This window comes from Lontra canadensis, unplaced genomic scaffold, assembly GCF_010015895.1.
Source record: "Lontra canadensis isolate GAN:19392208 unplaced genomic scaffold, GSC_riverotter_1.0 scaffold110, whole genome shotgun sequence".
Taxonomy (NCBI): domain Eukaryota; kingdom Metazoa; phylum Chordata; class Mammalia; order Carnivora; family Mustelidae; genus Lontra; species Lontra canadensis.
In genome coordinates this window covers 2,858,006-2,880,193 of record NW_022631104.1, presented here as the reverse complement: position 1 = coordinate 2,880,193, position 22,188 = coordinate 2,858,006, and the positions used below count along the sequence as shown (strand labels likewise).

Below are 22,188 nucleotides of genomic sequence, written 5' to 3'. Positions count from 1 at the left end.
GGCCTCCGCTTTCATCGTGTTCTGTAAGGGACATAGGGCTCCACCTCTGTGCGGATTAGGTGACTGACCCCAGGTTGAGAGAGTGGTCCCTAGACACTTGGGGGAAAAGCTGGGACCGAAGAGTAGGAAACAGAAATTGCAAAAGGGTAAGAGGGAGGGAGATGCCAGAAGACCAGCCCTGAGCTCTTCGGTCTGCTGAAGAAAAGGACAGGACAGGATGATGGGCTGCTCTCTACTGCCTTCCCCTACTGTCTGGCCGGGGACACCTGGGAAAGAAAGCAAAGGGATGCACCCTTCATTGAAGTCTCCCCACCAAAGTATCTGTGGGCTGGGTATTAGGAAGGGCCGCACCCCACAAATCACCTCACTGGGAGGCGGAACAAAATGATTCAGCCCAAAGATGCTATGGGGAGGTGGTGGGGGGTGGTGGCTGGTCAGACCCTGCTGGGAGAACTCCCTGGAATAGGCTCTGAGCAGAGGGAAGGGACAAAGGTGGCGGGCAGCTGACTCCACTATGTCCGGATCCACCAGGATCCAGGCAGTCCCAGAGTGAGAGCCTGGTGAATTTATTAAGACCTTAGAGACTCACTCAGCCCGGGAACCTCCGGTGGCCTGGTCTTAGGTCACACTCATGCGGACCTTTGCCTCGGAGCCCCTTACCTTCTGCGGGTCTTAGGCGGCAGGGAGGAGGGTCTCCTTCCCACCCATCCTAGGAGTTAAGTGGAGAGTGGAGGGTGCACCGGACGGTGGGAGTAACCTGACCCTACGGACTGGAAGTCCTGCAACCAATGCTAGTAGGGGTGGTGGGCGTCAGGGACAAGGACGGTCCTGGTCGCCAGACCTGCCACCTCGCCCCAATCACTCAGGTTGGAAATCCTGTCCCCTACCCAGCTCCGCTCAAATACTCTTCCTGGGGGAGGGGTCCTCTTGGCCCCAGGAATTAGTCCCTTGCCTGTGTACTGGACCTGCGCGTCGCTCCAGGAGGATGGACAGGTGCAGGTGTTCACCTGGGAATCTCAGGGCTCATTCATTGTCCCCAACCAGGCAACTCCACCGCCTATCTTCAAAGTTGTGCGCCAGAGCGCTGGGTGCGAGGACGGCGAGCGCCAGCGGGAAGAGGCGGGACCCCAGGTTACGCACTGACCCCGAGACGGTGACCACAAGGAGCGGGAACCCGGGCCCTCAGGGTCGTCCTGGAGGGCTGCACGGGATGGGGACCAGGACGAGACCACTCCCTCCTACTTCCCCGACGTTATTTCCTGGGAGGAGTCGGAGCTCGCGGGCGGGAGCGGAGATTCCCACACGCGACTGAGGAGTCCCGGGCATCGGGGCTGGTGGTCCCCGCGCGCGCGGCAGGTCGGCTCCGCCGAGAGCCGTGGCCCTAGGACCGCAGCCGGCCTGGTACGACCTCTAAAGGCGTCCGCGAGCGCGTCCACACGTCGGCTCGTTGGTCTAGGGGTATGATTCTCGCTTCGGGTGCGAGAGGTCCCGGGTTCAAATCCCGGACGAGCCCGGCTTCAGTTTTGGCGGAGACCCGAGCGCCCAGAGGCGAGTATGGACCGAACCGCCGGCGCGGCACGCAGACCTCCCTACGAACGCCGCACGGCGGGCCGGGAGCCTGGAGCCGGTGCGGTGCGCTGGGAGGTCTTTTGTTCCGAGCGCAGAGCCTGGTGGCCGGAGGGAGCTCGCGACGCGCCGCCGGGCCCGGGGAGCCGGAGAGGAGGGCGCGGAAGCGTGCGGACGTGGGGCTGGCGCCTCGCGTTCCCGGCCCGCTTCTTCGCGCGCCGCGCGTGTCCCCAGCAGGCTGGCTGGGGCTGCGGATGACGGCGAGCGGAACTCGGCGGGACTTGTCACAGGCCGGTCTCCGCGTCTCCGGGTCGCTCAGGGCCGGTCTAGGGCGTGCGCGGGTCTACGGCAGGCCCTTCCCGGGGCTCGGAGGGGTGAAAGCCCGGACGGAGCGCGGCCAGGCAACCAGATGCTCGAGCTGGAGAGCCCCTTAACAAGCTTCTTCCTCGTTAGTATAGTGGTGAGTATCCCCGCCTGTCACGCGGGAGACCGGGGTTCGATTCCCCGACGGGGAGTAGCCTGGTCTTTTTTTGCTGTTTTCTATCATCCTGCTCACAGCAAGGTACCCGGGCCTGGACGTGGGGTGGACAGGTCCCTTAGAAACAAAGAGGCAAGGGAAGGGGGACGTAAAGGGTAGTTAGTCCTGACTCTCGGGCTCACCGAGTTTGTGTTTCGCCTTGGGCACCTTGCGTGGTAATTGTGCGGCTGAATGAGCCCTTTGTCCCCTCGGGTCAAGGAATGTGCTGACGAGACGCGTCCGTGGGCGAGGACCGAGGCGCACAGCCCGAGGGACCGCACGGAGCCGGCGCCGCGCTCCCTCCGAGACCCGGACGCGCGCTTGCGGGCTCGGCTGGGCGGGAAGGTCTCGGTGCTGACTGTGCTTCGCCAACGGGGGTCCCCGCAGAGGGACGATCTCTGAACAAGGGAAAAGATTTTTAAAAATAATAATAAATCAAAAGATAAACGAAAACGTATGGTTGTGCGTTGGCCGGGAATCGAACCCGGGTCAACTGCTTGGAAGGCAGCTATGCTCACCACTATACCACCAACGCCCGCTGGAAACATCACTTCCCGACGCTGCATTTCAATACGTGCCGGGCCGCGTGGCCTGCGGAACGCGACTTCCGGGGAGCCGTGGGTTCGGCGTGGATGACGCGACCCCCGTCACCCCGCGAGAGACTGCGCTTAACCGCGCGCAGCCGACACAGGGAAAAGCGAGGTTCAGGTGACCTGAGTGAAGGGGCTTTCTGGGTCACTGGCAGAGCCGGAGATACATCGAAGCTTTGTCGGGGTGGGGGGAAGGGGGCGGCGGTCGGGACGGCAGCGACACCGCGATGGCTTCGTCATCCCCTACAAATAAGTCCCGAACACACCTGTCGCTTCTCTGCTGAGCGAGCTCCGTGTGTCCCAGAGCTAAAGAGCTGACCTTCGCGCCAAGTGCACCGAAGCACACTTTCACCCACGGAGGGAGGGTCGTTCCCAGATGTCCAAGTGCGGCTCCGAGAGCTACTCCGCAGACCCTTAGGGGAGGGTCCGGAGGGCTTAGCTCCGCCCCTTGTCGCTGACGATAGCTCTGTTCACGAGGTCCCGCCAGCCGCGGACTCGGGAAGGCCTCGTGGCGCAACGGTAGCGCGTCTGACTCCAGATCAGAAGGTTGCGTGTTCAAATCACGTCGGGGTCACGGAAGCTTGCAATTTTCGACACCGGGATCTGCGTTGATACTTTTCGGGCAAAAGGGGGTAAAAGTCCTCATCTCTATAATAGGAAAGAAAACAAACCTCAGTGCCCCTGGGTTATTTTTTCCCCAAAGTGTATGAATTTTCTCCTAAAATACAAATTCAGGAATGTCTCCCCACCGCCACCCAATTTAGGAATTTCTTTTGCATCTTGACTGTTTCAGTCAAATCAACCAACAGTGACACCTTTAATCTCATGGATATTTTAGGTATCGTAGGTAGGGCAAATCGTTCACTAACGGCTCCGAGTTCTGGCTCAGAACATGTCTCTGGAGCAATAAAGATTCTTTATTGGAAGGGGAGTAGCAAGAATTGATCATTATTATACGTAGCGATTAATTAATTAATTAAATGCAAATGTTCTCCAGACTCCTCAAATGTCACTAGAAGCCTGGAGCCAAGTGCATTTTTGCTGCTTCCGGCCTATTGGGGGTGGGGGGGCGGGGTCAACAAAGAAATACAGGCCGGCCACTCCGAAGGCCTTGTCCACCCGAGCGGGAGATTTCTTCCTGGACATCTCTTTCCTAACAGTGCCTCTGTTTGAGGGCACCCGGCCTGGGCTGCAGAAGAGCTGTCCGGCTTTCTGTCAGAGCGGTCACTGTGTCATGTGTACCCAGACCGAGACAGACAATCCGCCCTCCCTTGCACAGACTGTGCGTGCCCCAATTGGGAATTGCTGATGACTTAGGGAGGTGACAGCTGCCCAGGAGCTCTGACCACCTGACTCGGAAGGCATGTGATGGGGACAGCAGGCAGCCCAGCTTCCCCATTACCGCCCACCCTAAGCAGAGCACCTTTTAGGAGATACCCTGTCAAATAAATAAATAAATAAATAAATAAAATCTTTTAAAAATAATAATTAATTGATTAATTAATTAAAGTGTGACAAAGGAAGCTAAACGATGTGGAGGAGAAAATTAGAAGCTCTGATTATGTCAAAGAGGAATTTAAAAAAGAAGACAATAGAAAATAGTACAGAAACTGTATACATAGACTTAGTTCTTAAAATTTTACCCTGGAGCTTCACCTGTATGCCTTTTATTTCACCAAAAAAGAAAAAAAAATAGGGCAAAGTTTATTAAGAGTTAATTAATTGAATAGTAGTTACGCAAGTGCTTTTAAAAAGTATTCTTGATATTTGAAATATTTCATCATTTTTTGTGGTAAGATACACTTAAGGTACAATTTACCATTTTAACCATTTTAATGTGCACAATGCAGGGTACTCCCACAGTTGTGCACCAGTCACCATGATTTGATTCCAGAACATTCTCATAGCTCTGAAAACCTCGAGCCAGCCGCTGGCAGTCACTCCCCACCTCAACCCCAATCCTTGGGAATATTGGCCAGTCTCCCTGCCCCCACCCCACCCCCACAACCAGACCCTCCTGACTCTACTCCTCATTCCTGAAACAGGCTCACTGGTGGATGATGAGAATTCTTGTCCTGAAACTTCTTTGGGGGATATCCCATTATGAGAAATTATAAGGAACTAACATCTGTGCCTCCCGAACATTATACTATCCTAACCATCCTGCCCTGACCTTTGGGGCAGAATCCAATTCTAACCCTTCCTAGTCTTGGCAAAATTCAGCCCTAGCAAGAACAGTGGCAATTCCCCCCTTCATGGCACCTCAAGAATCACTGGAGTTAACAACAGAGATTTTGTTCACGAACTTCAACAGGCAGCTGATGGTTGCCTAGTGGATAAACAGATAGCTTTTGTTTTGTTTTGTTTATGAATAATGCAAATCCCAATCGCATGCTGGCCCATCAGATATTCCTGAAAGGCCAAATAGCTTCGGGCATAACGGGCAAGTGGGAATTTAAGGACTATGGGGGCAGGGACAGAGTATTGGATCTATCAGGGTACGTCCTACCCATGCACTGTGTCCCCTGACAGATTCCAGAAAAATCGCCCTTCGCTAGGTCATGAGGAATAAAGTACTGGGCAGATGATGGAATTTTTACAAAGCTTTTCATTAGCTGGTCTCTCCATGCCAAGTATGTTGATGAAGGCGAGGCAATTGTCATGGGCTCCCTGACCTTGGGAAGCAGGGTTAGGCTGACCCTAAGACACTTTACCAGTGTCCTTGGCAGTAGTCATGGGATGCATTTTTGGCCAGCGAGAAATCTCTTGGGTCCTTCTGGAAAGGCTTCTGCTCATCCTGATAAAGGGGGCAGAGACCGTTGGCGGCCATCTGGGAGTCCTAAGGGACATATCAAGAGAATCACAGGAAGGCCAGTCCACATCTCCAACAAAACAACTACCTACCTGCTGACTTCTTGCTAAGAGAAAACAGATCCCTGTTGTTTGTGCCGCTGCTGACTATGTTTTCTGTAACTTTCAGCCAAAAGCATTACGCAGCGCTGGAGAAACCCATAAGGACTTCTTTGACTTACATTTGGCTGAATCATATGAAAATGGTGTTTTTGTAGTTCAAGGGATTGGCTCTTAGTGGTTTCACATCTTTCACTCACACTCTATAGCCAAGAACCCTCTAGGTCTGTAGGTGTGTGTCACTTAGTACGCTTTTGACAGTGAATAACGAAACTCTTGAGTCAATGCATTAGGGAAGAGACCTACAGGTCCCTATAAGGAAAGTGCAAAATGGGCATTGAGAGGCTGAACGACACCATCAAGGTCTTGGGTTCTTCCCAGACCTTCTACAAAGCTAGCTTCCCTCTCAGGCTTCTGGAGCACCACCAGCAGCAGCAAGGTGGGCTTTGTGGAGAAAAGGAGTTTCTGCCCAGCATTCGGGAAAAGAATCATAAAGTTCCCACTCACTGGGTCGCTTGGGTCACAAGCTGATCCCTGAACCAATGACCAAGATCCGGGAATAAAAGGTGTTGACTCGTGTGGATCAATCAGCATCTGATCCTGGACCTGCACAGGGGTCAGCTTCCCTCTCAGACCCAGAAACTTCTAGGTGCCTTCTGGAAGTGGGAATGGCCTGAAGAATGGACACTAGCTAGACAACCACACTTGTCCACTACGACAGGTCTCCATCAAGTTAGGGACTGGGAGTTGGCAGAAACAGAAACGGAGGGACTACAATGGAAACTGACTACCCAGAAGTGGAGGATGGGGCAGGTGGTTCCCTAAAGCCAACTTAAGGTGTTGAAGAAAGAGGAAGGGTGCTGGACACGTCATACTTACAAATACCCACTACTTGTTCCATAGGAGGCCCCCAGATGTACTTATTAACCCAATTACGACATCTGTGTTTGGAAAAAGCAGAGAAGAAGGGAGTGTGGCGAGAAGGAGAAGAGTTAGGGTCCATCCAAACAATGCAGCCACCATCGGGAGACCTGCATAGAAAGGTCCGCTGGTGGAAAATTCCTGCTACAGATGTGAGGGCAAGACTTTAAAGAATAAAATAGTAATAACTCAAAAATGAACCCATGCAGACAATGGAACAGAAAAAGAGGCCGGAAATATGGAGATCCAAGTATCTACTATCCCAATATATCAGGAGTAGTTTGCTGTTTTTAAAGATTTTATATATTTATTTGAAAGAGAGAGAGAATGAGCAGAGGAGGGGGCAGATATCTTTTTGAATCTTGCTTTCCTTTCTGTTGGATAATTGCTCAGAAGTGAAATTGCTGGGTCCTATGGTAGTTCTGCCTTTAAGTTTTGTTTTTTTTGGGGGGGGGGTTGATTTTTTTTTTTTTTTGTCTTTAAGCTTTTGATGACCCTCCATACTGCTTTCCATGGTAGTTTGCATTCCCACCAGTGCACGAGGGCTCCCTTCCCTCTACTTTTTTTTTTAATTTTTTAAAATTTCTTTTCAGTGTTCCAGAATTCGTTGTTTATGCACCACACCCAGTGCTCCATGCAGTACGTGCCCTCCAAAATACCCACCACCAGGCTCACCCAACCTCCCACCCCCCAAAACCCTCAGTTTGTTTCTTAGAGTCCATAGTCTCTCATAGTTCGTCTCCCCCTCCAATTTCCCCCAACTCTCTTCTCCTCTCCATCTCCCCATGTCCTCCGTGTTATTCCTTATGCTCCCCAAATAAGTGAGACCATATGATAATTGACTCTCTCTGCTTGACTTACTTCACTCAGCATAATCTCCTCCAGTCCCGTCCATGTTGATACAAAAGTTGGGTATTCATCCTTTCTGATGGAGGCATCATACTCCAAAACTGAATCAGGAAGAAATAGACAACCCAAATAGACCAATATCTAGTAACGAGATTGAAGCAGTGATCAAACACCTCCCCCAAAACAAGAACCCAGGACCTGACGGATTCCCTGGGGAATTCTTCCAAACATTAAAAGAAGAATCAATACCGATTTTCCTGAAGCTGTTTCAAAAAACTGAAGCAGAAGGAAAACTTCCAGACTCTTTCTATGAAGCCAGCATTACCCTGATCCCCAAACCAGGCAAAGACCCCATCGAAAAGGAGAGTTTCAGACCCATATCCCTGATGAGTATGGATGCCAAGATTCTCAACGAGATCCTAATTAATACGATCCAACAGTACATTAAAAAGATTATCCACCATGACCAGGTGGGATTTATCCATGGGATGCAGGGGTAGTTCAACATTTGCAAATCAATCAGTGTGATAGAACAAATCAATAAGAGAGGAGAGAAAAACCACATGGTCCTCTCAATTGATGCAGAAAAAGCATTTGACAAGATTCGGCATCCGTTCCTAATTAAAACGTTTCAAAGTATAGGGATAGAGGGAACATTCCTCAACTTCGTAAAATCTATCTATGGGAAACACACAGCAAATATCAACCTCAATGGGAGAAAAGCTGACACCCGTCTCTCTACTTCTTGACCCAAACTTGGTTTTTCTTTCTTTCTTTTTTCCCCCCGAAATTGGTTTTTCTTGTCTTTTTGATGACAACCATTCTAACAGGTGTGAGGCTGAATCTCATTGTGGTTTTGATTTGCATTTCCCTGATGATTAATGATGGTAAGCATCTTTCATGTACTTGTTGGTTATCTGTAGGTCTTCTCTGGAAAAATGTCTATTCCAATCTTCAGCCCATTTTTTTTAAAGATTTTATTCATTTATTATTATTTTTTTTCTCATTAAACTTTTGTTTTAATAGGTCTCAAAATTCTGTGACAGATTTTTGGTCAAGTTGTTTCCATTAAAAAGTACTGATTTTAAACACTAATATCTTAAAACTGCCACACACACACAAAAAAAACAAATGGTCCACAAAACATTCTCCTTTCCTTCTGAAGGTTTTACGAGGCACTGTTATCATTAACCAGTCTTTTACTATTAAACTTATGGCCAACTGACACAAACAGTTCTGAGACCATCCTTCCACCACTGATTAAGAGTGGGGTGGCAGGTATTGGGAATAATATTCATTTAGCCTTCTGAGCTTGCTGGGCAGACTTGGTGACCTTGCCAGCTCCAGCTGCCTTCTTGTCCAGTGCTTTGATGACACCCACAGCAACTGTCTGTCTCATGTCACGAACAGCAAAACGGCCCAGAGGAGGATAGTCAGAGAAGCTCTCAACACACATGGGCTTGCCAGGAACCATATCAACAATGGCAGCGTCACCAGATTTCAAGAACTTGGGACCATCTTCCAGCTTTTTTCCACAACGACGATCTATCTTCTCCTTCAGCTCAGCAAACTTGCAAGCAATGTGAGCTGTGTGACAATCCAGCACAGGTGCATATCCAGCACTAATTTGGCCTGGATGGTTCAGGATAATCACCTGAGCTGTGAAGCCAGCTGCTTCCATTGGTGGGTCATTTTTGTTGTCACCAGCCACATTGCCACAACGAACATCTTTGACAGATACGTTCTTGATATTGAAGCCCACATTGTCCCCAGGAAGAGCCTCACTCAAAGTTTCATGGTGCATTTCAACAAACTTGACTTCAGTTGTAACATTGACTGGAGCAAAGGTGACCACCATGCCAGGCTTAAGAACACCAGTCTCCACTCGGCCCACAGGGACAGTACCAGTCTCACCAATTTTGTAGACATCCTGGAGAGGCAGACGCAAGGGCTTGTCAGTTGGGTGAGTTGGTGGCAGAATGCAATCCAGAGTTTCAAGCAGTGTGGTTCCACTGGCATTCCCATCCTTACGGGTGACTTTCCATCCCTTGAACCAAGGCATGTTAGCACTTGGCTCCAACATGTTGTCACCATTCCAACCAGAAATTGGCACAAATGCTAGTGTGTTGGGATTGTAGCCAATTTTCTTAATGTAGGTGCTGACATCCTTAATGATTTCGTCATATCTCTTCTGGCTGTAGGGTGGCTCAGTGGAATCCATTTTGTTAACACCAACAATTAGTTGTTTTACACCCAGTGTGTAAGCCAGAAGGGCATGCTCACGGGTCTGCCCGTTCTTGGAGATACCGGCTTCAAATTCACCAACACCAGCAGCAACAATCAGGACAGCACAGTCAGCCTGAGATGTGCCTGTAATCATGTTTTTGATAAAGTCTCTGTGCCCTGGAGCATCAGTGATGGTCACATAATACTTGCTGGTCTCGAATTTCCACAGGGAGTTATCAATGGTGATACCATGTTCACGTTCAGCTTTCAGTTTATCCAAGACCCAGGCATACTTGAAGGAGCCTTGTCCCATCTCAGCAGCCTCCTTCTCGAATTTTTCGATAGTTCTTTTGTCGATCCCACCACATTTGTAGATCAGATGACCAGTAGTGGTAGACTTGCCCAAATCTACGTGTCCGATGACAACAATGTTGATATGAGTCTTTTCCTTCCCCATTCTGGTTTAGGTTGAGTGGTGGTTTTCAAGACACCTGTGTTCTGGCAGCAAACCCGTTGCGAAAAAGCTATTTTTTTTTTTTTTTATTTGACAGACAGAGATCACGTGTAGGCAGAGAGGCAAGCGGCCTGGCAGGGACAGGCTCCCTGCTGAGCAGAGAGCCCCATGTGGGGCAGGATCCTAGGATGCTGGGATCATGACCTGTGCTGAAGGGAGAGGCTTAACCGACTGAGCCACCTGGGCAACCCCCATTTTTAAATCAGATTGTTTGGTTTTTATGCCATTAAGTCATATGAGTTCATTAGCTATTTTGGATATTACCCTTTATCAGGTACATGATCTGCAAATATTTTCTCCCATTCACTAGATTGCCTTTTCGTTTTGTTGATAGATTTCTTGGCCGTGTAGAAGCTTTTAGTTGGATGTAGCCCCACTTGTTTATTTTTGGTCTGGCTTTTGCTTTTGGTGTCAAATTTTTAAAAAAAGAAAGAAAGAAAGAAAGAAAGAGAAAAGAAAAGAAAATTGCGAAGACCTATTGTCAAGGATTCTACAGCCTGAATGTTTTTCTAGTAGTTTTATGGTTTCAGGTCTTACGTCCAAGTCTTTAACCCATTTTGAGTTAATTCTTGTGTGTAGTGTAAGAGAGTGGCCCAGTTTCACTCTTTTGCAGGTGGATGTGCAATTTTCCTAACACCGTTTTTGAAGGGACCACCCTCTTCCCACCCTTTCCCATTACGTATTCTTGGCTCGTCTTCCAGAAGCTGACTGACCACGTGTGTGCATCTATCTCTGGGCTCTGGGCTCGGCTCCACTCGTCCACGGGACCGTTTTTAAGTCCATCCCGGCTGTTTCAATGACTGCACCTTTGTGATGTAGTCGGAGCCCAGAAGAACCAGAAAGCATAAACCTGTGGCTCTGTTCTTTCTCAAGATCGCTCTGGCTCTTTGCGTCCTTTGGCGGTTCCAGACGCATTCGGTAATTTTCCCCTATTTCTGTGGAAATCGCCGTTGGAATTTTGGTGGAGATTGCGTGGAATCTGGGGCTTGCTCCGGGTAAAGGGCGGCCTTGAAATTCCGCGGGGAACTAGTGGTTTGTGTAACAAACGGTGCTGCCACAACGAGCTCCCCGCCCGTCGAGAACAAACCCCTGGTTCCTACACACAGAAGGAGACATTCCGGATGGATGGAAATTTGCAATTAGTGAAGGAAGAAGACGTGAGAACTACGGGCGCGGGGATGCCGCCGCTTTCCGGCCCCGAACCTCTGGTGGGCGGTGTCTGGCATTCCGCCTCCCGCATTGGGTCCCACGGCCTACGTCACGGGGATCTCAGCCAATGAGGACCGCGCACGGACAGCGCACTCAGCCAATGGGGCCAGGGCGGGAGATTTGAAAGGGCCTCAGAAGGGGCCCGGCCCGGCAGGTTCAGTCGTTTGCCCGCGGCCCGGGGGTGGCTGTGCCACGGGCGCCAGGTGAGCTGGCGGCCTTTCGCGGGTCTTGCGCTGGGAGAGGGCAGGTGATCAGGCAAGTCGGGGGTCCGTTGGGCGGCCCGCGCGCACCCGCCGGGCTCCTGGGAGCTCAAGGGTAGAGGGAGGGTCCTGAGAGGGGGCTGTGCAGGAGCAGGGCGGGGCGGCGAGACGAGCGCCGGGCGGGCGGGGAAGAGCCTGCGAGTTGGGCAGCCCCCTTTCCCCAGCCCCCGAGCCGCGCTTCCGCCCCGATCGGTCCGACCCCTCCCTCTCTCGCTCCCTCTTTCCTTCCTGCTTCTGACAGTCCGTCTCCCTCGTCTGCCCAGCTCTCCAACCCCCTTCCTTCCGAGGATGGCGCAGAAGGAGAACGCCTACCCCTGGCCCTACGGCCGGCAGACGGTAAGGACTTGCCCACCTCCCCTCCCCCCGCCCGCAGGGAGAGTTCCTGCCTGGGGACTTGAGGTCGTGCGGAGGACGACCCTCCGAGTCCTCCCCGCTTTGCTCCAAGGAGTGGGTCCCAAGACTTTGCTGGCGGAACCCGGTCTGGGCATTTGCAACTACACCCAGTCGGGTGCCGCCAGCTTGAATCTGATCAGCCTGCGAGGAGCTCTGCAGGGTTGAGCCTACTTGTTACCTACACACATGGTATCTGGGACTGAGCAGGCGGGTTTGCCCGGGGGGCCATGACCCCCAGTAGGCTAGACGGGAAGTAGAGAGAGACTCTGAACGGGTTTTTTATAAGTTTAAAAGATTCAGGATATGTTAAATTAATAATTTGGAATCTGTTTTAGCGACTGGTGTGAGATCAGAATCTAAGATTTTATTTATTTATTTGTCAGAGACAGAGGGAGAGAGCGTGAGCTAGCACAGGCAGACAGAGGCAGAGGGAGAAGCAGGCTCCGTGCCGAGCAAGGAGCCCAATGTGGGACTCGATCCCAGGACGCTGGGATCATGACCTGAGCCGAAGGCAGCCGCTTAACCAACTGAGCCACCCAGGCGTCCCGTGAGAGCAGAATCTAAATAGATTTGTTTTCCAGTTGTCCTAAGACCTTTTACTGGACAGTCTGCTTTCTGATTTGAAATGCCACCTTTATTACATAAAATGCCCACCTCTATGTGGATGTGTTTCTGGACTCTTATTTGTCCCACTTGCTTACTTGTAAATTCTGTACTGATATCACCGCTTGGGAATGGGTTTTTAGGGCATGAGGCTTTCTTCTCTAGGCTAAGAAGAATGAAGGAGCTCTCATAGGCTTTGCTCCCTTTGGTGGGGCTTGGGTATCCTGAAGGGTCCAACTGTCCCCTTGTCCACCAGCTCCCGCCCTCATGCAGCACTTAGCGAGGCTGGCAAGAACAGAGTCTGGAAGAGAAACCACGGTTACTTCTTCGACACAACTTCGAAAGGTTGTGTATATTACTCTGAAACGCTGCAAGAGAGAAATAGTGCAGGGCCATCAGAGTAGCCCTTGGTGTCTCCAAAGCCGGTGATTGCAAAGGGGTGAACACTGGAATTTGTTGCAACCTTCAAGACCTCCAGGGCCTTATCTAAACCTTAATATACTGAGTTTTATTTTTTTCTAATTAAAAAAAAAATCTTTGAAGATTTTATTTTTAAGTAATCTCTACACTCAACACAGGGCTCAAACTCACAGCCCTGAGATCAAGAGTTGCATGTTCTACTGGCTGAGCCAACCAGGTGCCTCTAGACTGAATTTTAGGGGCTGTGAGAATGTTTCTGCTAGAATTGTGGGGGGGGGTTGTTGTTGAAGATTTTATTTATTTGACAGAGAGAGAGCGCGAGAGAGGGAGAAGCAGGCCTCCCCCTGAGCAGGAAGTCCGATGGGGGTGGTGGGGCTCAATCCCAAAACTCAGGGATCATTACCTGAGCCAAGGGCAGGCTTAACAACTGAGCCAACCAGGCGCCCCTTGTTTTTTTTTTTTTAACCTGACCCTCTACTCCCCACCAGGGTGGGGTAGGTCAGGGGGAATGAATGTGGGGTTGCAGATGGTACTGTAGAGGTTAGAGGGTTTCATGCATGAAAATGTGGTGCGGCCAGGGCCAAGGAGGTGAAATGTTCAATGTTGGGGTGAGTCCTCTGCTCCTTATCTTGGGCTAAACTAGGTCGCTTATGAAGAACCCATTTTAATACGGAGCAAAGAGCAGGGCCTTGGGCTGAGTAACAAAACCATGGTCTCAGTGTTCCTCCTGGAACAGGGGGTGGCTGGTTGGCTGGCTGGCCGGCTGGGTGGGCCGACAGCGAGTACTGAAATGCTGCTTCTAGCACATTCCAACCCGCTCCCCGGGACAAAGCCTCCCTCAGAGGTTCCCGCTGCTCCTTCTCAGACTCAGGCTGGCCTGAACACCCTGCCCCAGCGAGCCCTCCGGAAGGACCCTGCCACACCGTCTGCACTTGTCCTCATGAGCCGCTCCAACACCCAGCCCACAGGTAATGCGGACGCGGGGGGGCGGGGGTACTGAGCTGAGTGGACTAGGGTCTATGGGGAGGGCTCCAGGAGGAAAACGTCAAGGAGGGGGCCCTCAATTCCCCTGTTGTTTCCTTAGCTGCCCCTGGCCAGAAGGTGGTGGAGAACAGCAGTGGGACCCCCAACTTCCCAACGTGAGTACCCAAGCCTTGTAGTGGCAGTTAGAGCAGGGGGCAGAGCAAACACAGAGGACAGCAGGGAGGCGGCCACTCGGGGCCGGAGCAGGGATGTAGGCAAGAAAGCCTGATCCGTCCTCACTTTCCTTGGGAAAGGAGGGGCAGGGCTGCGGGCCTGCAGGGCTGAGGGGGAGGGGGGCACGCAACCCCCTCAGGTGACCCACCAGCTGACACTCGCCTGCCTTCCCCCCACCTCTCATCAGGCGCTCCTTCACCATCGACGACTTTGAGATCGGGCGTCCTCTGGGCAAAGGCAAGTTTGGAAATGTGTACTTGGCTCGAGAGAAGAAAAGCCATTTCATCGTGGCTCTCAAGGTCCTCTTCAAGTCTCAGATAGAAAAAGAGGGCGTGGAGCACCAGCTGCGCAGGGAGATCGAAATCCAGGCCCATCTGCAGTATGAGCCCTGCCCTCCGCTGACCTCAACCCCTCTGCTCCTCCCCGGGCTCCTCTTTTACCTGCTGCCCCGTCCAGACTGCCCCATAGTGGTTCCTTGGCCCACGGAGCTCCCAGCCCTGGCCAGAGCCCTGAATCCAGAGCCCTGGTGAATCCAGGACCACCCCCTGTCATCACTGCCAGCCCCCCATCCTTGGCCTGGTCCAAATGCGACCCCACTTTACCCCACCTGGCACTGTCACCTTTCCCAGTCCCTTAGGCCAGGATGCAACCTGAGTCCTGCCCTATCTCCTCCAGGCATCCCAACATCCTTCGTCTCTACAACTATTTCTACGACCGGCGAAGGATCTACTTGATTCTGGAGTACGCCCCCCCGCGGGGAGCTCTACAAGGAGCTGCAGAAGAGCCGCACCTTCGACGAGCAGCGCACAGCCACGGTCTGGGCGTGTGGGCGCTGGGGGGCACCGGCAGGGGACCGGAGGCCGGGGGTCTGCGCCACTTGGCGCTGGAGGCCCAGGCTTGTCTGACCTCCTGTTGTTGGCACTCCCAGATCATGGAGGAGCTGGCCGATGCACTGATGTACTGCCACGGGAAGAAGGTGATTCACAGAGACATAAAGCCGGAGAACCTGCTCCTGGGGCTCCAGGGAGAGCTCAAGATCGCGGACTTCGGCTGGTCCGTGCATGCCCCGTCCCTGAGGTATGGTGGGCTTGGGCATGAATGACGGGCGCGCTCAGGGTAGCACCACTCCTGATCTTGGTCCACAGAGATGTGCAGGTTTGTCCTCATGTGCCTATAGACACAGCAATCTGTTGACAAAGATAGGAGACCCCTTATTCTGTTGCCCAGATTTCCTGGGACCCACTCACCGCGTCACTGAGAATACTCCCACTTCGCTTGTAAGGCTTCATAGTGTTATAGATGGACATTTAACCTGGTCCATTTCTTTCTTCTTTTTTAAGATTTTAGTTATTTATTTGAGAGTGGGCGAGAGAGCACAAGCGTGTGGGAGGGACAGAGGCAGCGGGAGATGCAGACTCCCCACTGAGCAGGGAGCCCAGTACAGGGCTCGATCCCAGAACCCTGGGATCATGACCTGCACCGAAGGCAGACGCCCAGCCTGATCCATTTCAGCCAGACCAGCCCAATGGCTTTTGAGACAGCCCTAGTTTAACCATTCCCAGTAATTTTAAGATGAGCGTTGCCCTTATTTTTTTTTTTTTAAGATTTTATTCATTCATTCATGAGAGGCAGAGAGAAAGGAAGAGGGAGAAGCAGGCCCCCTGGGGAGCAGGGAGCCTGTCGCAGGATCCAATCCCAACACCATGGGATCATGACCCGAGCTGAAGGCAGACGCTCAGCCGACTGAGCCACCCAGGCCCCCCTGAGCGTTGCCCTTAGATCTGATTATTTTAAGATCTATCCCTCCTGGCGGAAATCCTGGAGCGGTGTGGGATTCCACCCTGGGACTGTGGGTTCTGTCTTTACCCTACCCCTGCCCCAAAGGGCCCTGTCAGAGCCCGGTTGACACAGTCCCCTGGAGCATCCTGGGGTTACTCGGCTGCCTGGGGGGCAGCCGGGAAAAGAGAGGTGGTTTTCCACCTGGGATCACTGCCCTCCCCCCACCACCCGCCATCCCACCCAGGAGGAAGACGATGTGCGGGACATTGGACTACCTGCCCCCGGAAATGATCGAGGGCCGCACGCACAACGAGAAGGTGGATCTCTGGTGCATCGGGGTCCTCTGCTACGAGCTGCTGGTGGGAAACCCGCCCTTCGAGAGCGCTTCCCACAATGAGACCTATCGACGCATCGTCAAGGTGGGAGGGTGGCCCCCGAGTGCAGAGGCCAGGGGCTGGCAGGTGCTGGGCGCCCTGGAATTCTCCAGATGGAATGGGGGGGGTGGTCGAGGGTAACACTAAGGGAGCCCTTGTCCTTCCTCGACTTCTGCAGGTGGACCTGAAGTTCCCCGCCTCCGTGCCCTCGGGAGCCCAGGACCTCATCTCCAAGCTGCTCAGGCACAACCCCTCTGAACGGCTGCCCCTGGCCCAGGTCTCCGCGCATCCTTGGGTCCAGGCCCACTCCCGGAGGGTGCTGCCTCCCTCTGCCCTCCAGGCTGTCCCCTGACTTGCTGCTCTCGTTGATTCAGTTGTGTCTGTTTGTGTTCCTGTATACGTGGAGTCGGAAGGAGGGGCACCTGGCCTGTTCCCTTACCTGTCTTCTACCCCCTGTGTATTTAATAAAGGCTGAAGCTTTTTGTACCGATGAGTTTAGATGGTTTACGTTCAGGTGGAGACTGCTGGGGGTAGGGGGTTCCCCTGGAGGGAGAGGATAATGAGAATTGAACCTGTACCACACCCCCTTCCGCGCCCACCCTCCTTCAGCTCCCAGCTCCCCCCACCCGTCCCCCCTTGTTTCTTCCCCTGCTCGGGCGGCTGGGGTCTCCGCTCCCCTCAGCTGCGCCTCTAGTCTTTCCTTCTGGTTCCGCCTCTGCCAGCCTAGGAGCAACTGAACAGGGCCTTCCCCCAGAAGGTATCTCTGTATTACTGCTCTGCTGAGGGTCGGGCCCAGGACACAGAGAGGTTGCGGAGCCCACAGAAAGTCACACAGCTAGTAAGTGGGGAGAGCCCAGTTTTAAAGTCTGTATTCCTTAACGCTGGGCTAGGGTGGTCCTATCGATACTTTCGGGCGGCACACACATTTATTTTATGGGCATATGGATCCCAGAACTGGAACAAGATTTGTAGTTTTTACCGTTCCTGTGTAGTCCAGGGAAAAATGGTTCCTTACCAGATTAAGAAAGGGTTTGGGTTTTAGGTGCCCTCACTAGATGTCAATTTTCTTCAAAGGCTTTCTCTTCATCTATTGGTTATTTGTTCGTTGAATCAATGTGAGGTATGGGAATATATTTTCTTTTTTAGACCTCGTGCAGTTTTTTTTTTTTTAAGCTTTTATTTTTTTAAAGATTTTATTTATTTATTTGACAGACAGAGATCACAAGTAGGCAGAGAGGCAGGCAGAGAGAGAGGAGGAAGCAGGTTCCCCGCGGAACAGAGAGCCCTCTGTGGGGCTCCATCCCAGGACTCTGGGATCATGACATGAGCCGAAGGCAGAGGCTTTAACCCACTGAGCCACCCAGGCGCCCCTTGTTATCTTTTTTTAATAAATGTTCTTATTTTTCTTTGATCTTCGTTACTGATGTGCCACCGCCATTCCTAGAGCTGCAGTAACAAATTACCTATAATAACAAATAACAAATAACAAAATACTAAGGTGATTTAAAACAGGAAATTGACTGGTCCAGAATCAGATGGACCACAGTGCCCCACCCCCATCAGGGGCTCTGGGAGCATTGTGGGGGTGGGGATGGGAAATCCTCCCTTCTTCCAGCTTTGGGTGGCTCCAGGCATTTCTGGGTATGAGGCTGCCCTACTCCCATCTCTGCTTCGGCTTCATGCTGTTCCCCTTTTCTCTCTCTGCTTCCTCTGTGACTTAGTCATTTGATTTAGGACCCACCCAGATAATCCGGGACGATCTTGTCTCAAAATCTGCAGACTCCTCTCCAGATGGGGTAAAAAGACTCTTACCCATGGGGTAAAACGAATGATGTTGTAAGAATTTTTTTTTTTTTTTTTAAACCCCGGTTTTCTCTCCCTTTTCTTCTCTGCCAACCCCCTCCCTTCAGCCAATGAAATCCACTGGGTCCCAGCCCCACCCCACCCCCTTACTGACAAACTCCACTGCTCTCACGCTGATTCAGGCCACCAGCCTCCTAAGTGTTCTCCCTGCTTCTATTCCTGGTCCATCCTCCACTCCGAACTCATTCTGTGGCAAGGTCCTCTCCCACTTTTCAACCCTGGTACACTAAAGAATCACGAAGAAAATAGAACTCTCAGACTAAAATTCCGACTTAATCAGCTTGAGACCCAGGCATCTATCTGAGTCTAGAAATTATGCCCCTCTCTACCTGGAGCTCAGCTGCTCTAACCCCTTCCATCACTAAAGCATGAACTCCTTGCTGTTCCTTGAACACTGCCAAATTCGTTTCTACCTCTGGGCCTTTGCACTTGCTCTTCCCTCTGTCTAGATTGGCACCTGCAGCCTCCTTTCAGTCATGGGAAAAATCAGGGGTTCTGCATTATGACCTTTGGTCAGTAACCTGTGCTTGACCCCTCAGGAGACGTTTCTGAGAGGCATTATCTCCTTGCTCATGAAAATTCCATGTATTCTAGCAAGAGCCACCCCCTTAATTAAATAATGTGATGGTATGTCATTATTCCATATCCCACAGAAACCCTACATTCCACCCCACATCCTCCCGAAAGCCTGTCCGCATTTCTGTGGGTGCTGTGGGCACTGGCAAGATGCAAGAGGGGGTCTGCTCTCCTCATTGTGGCCTGTGGAGGATAGAGCTTTAGCTTCTGTCTGGCACCCCTGAGTTCTAGTCTTTTCTCCACTGTTCATTAGCCATATGACCTTGACCAGGTGGCTTAATCTTTATGAGTCCTTGAAGATGGAAATAATCCTATCTTGCCTCTAACATAGGCTGTTCTTGGGATGCCTGGGTGGCTCAGTGGGTTAAGACTTCTGCCTTCGGCTCCGGTCATGTCCTGGGATCTAGCCCCGCATCGGGCTTTCTGCTCTGCGGGGAGCCTGCTTCCTCCTCTCTCTCTCTCTCTCTCTCTGCCTGCCTCTCTGCCTACTTGTGATCTCTGTCTGTCAAATAAATAAATAAAATCTTAAAAAAATTGTCTGTTTTCAAATGTAGTAATGTGCATGGTATAAATAGCATTAAAAAGTCTACTCTCAGGCACCTGTGTGGCTCAGCCGGTTAAGTGTCTGCCTTTGGCTCAGGTCTTGATGCTGGGGTCCTGGGATCGAAACCCTCATCAGGCTCCCTGATACTTGGTGGGAGTCTCTCCTTCTGCTCCTACTCTCACTCTTTCTCTCGAATAAATAAAAAAATTTTTTTTAATGTGATCAAAATTATTTTTTTAATGTAAGGGATGAAATCATTGTGTCTTTTCTGTTTGTTTGTTTGTTTGTTTTTAATTTTTGTTTTGGTCCAAATCGCTGGTCTCTTATACTTGTACCAATTATATAAATTGATCCCAAATGCCACCCTTTTCTTCATATATCAAATTTCCATATACAGGCATTGGGTAGTTTGCAACAAAAAAATATGTGTGGAGTAGTGGGGGAAAACATGGGCTTTTCAAAACACATTTGTCTAGGCAGACCTGGCTGACTCGGTTGGACCGGCGACTGACTCCTGATTTCAGCTCAGATCATGATCTCAGGTTTGGGAGATCGAGGCCCACGACAGGTTCTGCGCTGGGCATGACTGTTTGAGGTTCTCTCTCTCCCTCTACCCCTCCTCCCCAGGCCCCTGCTCGCACACTCTCTCTCAAAAAAATATATAAAAAATAATATAAATTAAAAAATAAAATAATGTGTCTAAATAAATAAATATAAAAAGACATTTGTCCCTGATTGCAGCAAAAGTCATCTCTATTTCCCTACTATTGGGTAATATGAGTCTCCTTCACCCAAATCTGCTTCTAAAGTTCTAAAAAGAGTATTCCAAAGCCTCATGAACAGAGCGTGCATATGCATGGAAACATGAGCCGTGCATCAGAGAACCCCAGTGATCTGCGGCCACTGACAGGGATAGGCAAACAGGAGTAAGGAGCCCTTCCTGGGGTGGGCTCCCACTTCCAGCAGCCTAGAGAGCAAGACATAGCAAACTATCTGGGGGGTAAATCATGAAGTTTCTGCCAAAAACAACCAGAGACAGTTTAGATGCATGAACATAAACTGTATTCCAGTAAAACTTATGGATACTGAAATCTGAATTTTGTATAATTATATGAAATTTCATATCCTTTCTTTTTCAACCATTTAAACCTGTAAAAACCATTCTCAGCTCACAAGCCATAAAAAAGGGGTAGGGAGCTGGATCTGGCCCACCGGCCATACTTGGCTGACCCCTAACATAGGACAAGCCCCCTGCGCCTCCCCCACCGTGTTACAGCTAACGGGGTCTGGAGGGAACTGACCCACCCCTAGATCCAGGAGGACCATATTGTTTTAACCTAATAAGTTGATTCTTGTCATCTTGCCAGTGACTGCTTCCAGATACACAGTCCTTTTTTTAATATTTTATTTATTTATTTGAGAGAGAGAAAGAGTGAGCAAGCACGAGCAGGGGGAGGGGCAGGGGCAGAGGCAGAGGGAGACACAGACTCCCCACATGCCCCTAAGGATGCGGGGCGATGGCAGGACCTTGAGATCATGACCTGAAGATGCTTAACTGACTAAGCCCCCCGGGTGTCCCTAAGTCAATCAGACATGGTATTACCCAATGTGACTAAATTGTGCATGTGAACCAGTTTAGGCCAATAAGATGTAAAGGGAAATTAACTGAGGCTTTGGGGAAAGATGCGTCTTTGTTCTTCTATGAGGTCTAATGGAAGCTATTCCTTTCCTCCTTCTGGAAGACGAGGGAGCATGTCATTAAGGGGTCCTTGTTGCATGAGACAGAATAATTTGGACTCCCTTAAGCACAAGTGGACGTTATTATGAGCATCCTGGGTGACTCACGGACTCTGGAGGAGCACCAGGAATCTCTAGAAGGACCAGGCCGCCCGGCGAGGGAAAATTCCACTGCAGAAGCAAACCAGGGTAGAGCAAGAGCCATGGGCCAGGGAAGCTGGAAGAGGGGTTGCTCGGTAGTTCAGCTTCCAGAGTGGGAAGTGGGCTCTGCCTGATGAGGTGGGAGTGTCTTTAAACACGGAGTCAGATCTCCGGAGATAAAAAAGGGATGATGGGAGACACCATTATGGACTGAAGGTTCTTGAGCCTCCAAAAGTCAAATGCTGACACATTAGCCCCCATTGTGATGGTATTTGGAGGTGGGGCCTTTGGAGGTAATCAGGTTTCCTCAAGCTGAAGTCCTTATGGTAGGATTAGTTCCTTCTAAGAGGAGGCTGAGGGCGGGCTTTGTATGCACGGTGTGAGGACACATGGAGAAGACAGGAAGAGGAGTCTCACCAGGAACCAAATCAACAGTCATCCTGGGCCTCCCAGACTCCAGAAGTGTTGAGACATAAATATCTCTTGTGTTTATGGTGTTCTGTTATAGCAGCCCAAGGAGACTAATGCAACCCCCAGAGAATGACAAACAGCAGCCATTTTGCCACCATGAGGAAGTGCATTTGGGATATAGTGACCCCCCCCCCCCCCCCCCCCCCCCCAGAAACCAGGTCCTTTGTGACAGCCCTAGGGCACTGGACCCAAGCTTCTCTGAGCGCACTCTTGTCCTGAGACCATTATCGTATGACACGACGCAGTCCCCTCGTTTTAAGTTGTTGGTTCAACTTGTGTTTTCTATCCCTTGCTGAACTAAGAGCGTCTGGCTGCTGAGGGGTAAAAGGGAAGACAAGGTGGGGGTGGTGGGGCTTGTCAGTCCCAGAAATCGGGGAGAATCTTAGAGGAGTCCATTGGCCTCATGGTTTAGTAGTCAGGACTCTGGGTGCACCAGACAGAAACACATCTTGAATGTGTTCGAGTCACAAACAGGAAATCAACGGATTGTGGTCATTTACTTAATACACATTAGGGAGTGCCTACCAT

General features: G+C 51.1%; 2 protein-coding genes and 4 non-coding genes across 6 annotated transcripts; 4 read left to right on the top strand and 2 right to left on the bottom strand.

The window, feature by feature from the left end:
- The first annotated feature begins 1,441 nt into the window (after positions 1–1,441).
- Positions 1,442–1,513, top strand: TRNAP-CGG. Its single transcript has one exon. It is a non-coding gene; the product is annotated as a tRNA-Pro (tRNA).
- Positions 1,514–2,009: 496 nt separating this feature from the next.
- Positions 2,010–2,081, top strand: TRNAD-GUC. Its single transcript has one exon. It is a non-coding gene; the product is annotated as a tRNA-Asp (tRNA).
- A 465-nt stretch (positions 2,082–2,546) lies between these two features.
- TRNAG-UCC lies at positions 2,547–2,618 on the bottom strand. The gene has a single exon. It is a non-coding gene; the product is annotated as a tRNA-Gly (tRNA).
- Positions 2,619–3,175: 557 nt separating this feature from the next.
- On the top strand, positions 3,176–3,247 carry TRNAW-CCA. Its single transcript has one exon. It is a non-coding gene; the product is annotated as a tRNA-Trp (tRNA).
- Positions 3,248–8,609: 5,362 nt separating this feature from the next.
- LOC116856438 (elongation factor 1-alpha 1-like) lies at positions 8,610–10,071 on the bottom strand. The gene has a single exon (XM_032839820.1). The coding sequence runs from the start codon at positions 10,034–10,036 to the stop codon at positions 8,648–8,650; it is 1,389 nt and encodes a 462-aa protein (XP_032695711.1). The 5' UTR covers positions 10,037–10,071; the 3' UTR covers positions 8,610–8,647.
- Positions 10,072–11,486: 1,415 nt separating this feature from the next.
- Positions 11,487–16,821, top strand: AURKB (aurora kinase B). The gene is given in 10 exon segments (XM_032839823.1): positions 11,487–11,505; positions 11,826–11,898; positions 13,844–13,946; positions 14,063–14,117; positions 14,363–14,554; positions 14,851–14,923; positions 14,925–14,990; positions 15,104–15,252; positions 16,199–16,373; positions 16,507–16,821. Coding segments are annotated over 9 exon segments (1,035 nt in total). The 5' UTR covers positions 11,487–11,505; positions 11,826–11,850; the 3' UTR covers positions 16,681–16,821.
- The last annotated feature ends 5,367 nt before the right edge of the window (positions 16,822–22,188 follow it).

Bases quoted from the DNA above. Each gene is read 5' to 3' on its own strand.
- LOC116856438 (XM_032839820.1), bottom strand. From the start codon at position 10,036: ATGGGGAAGGAAAAGACTCATATCAACATTGTTGTCATCGGACACGTA.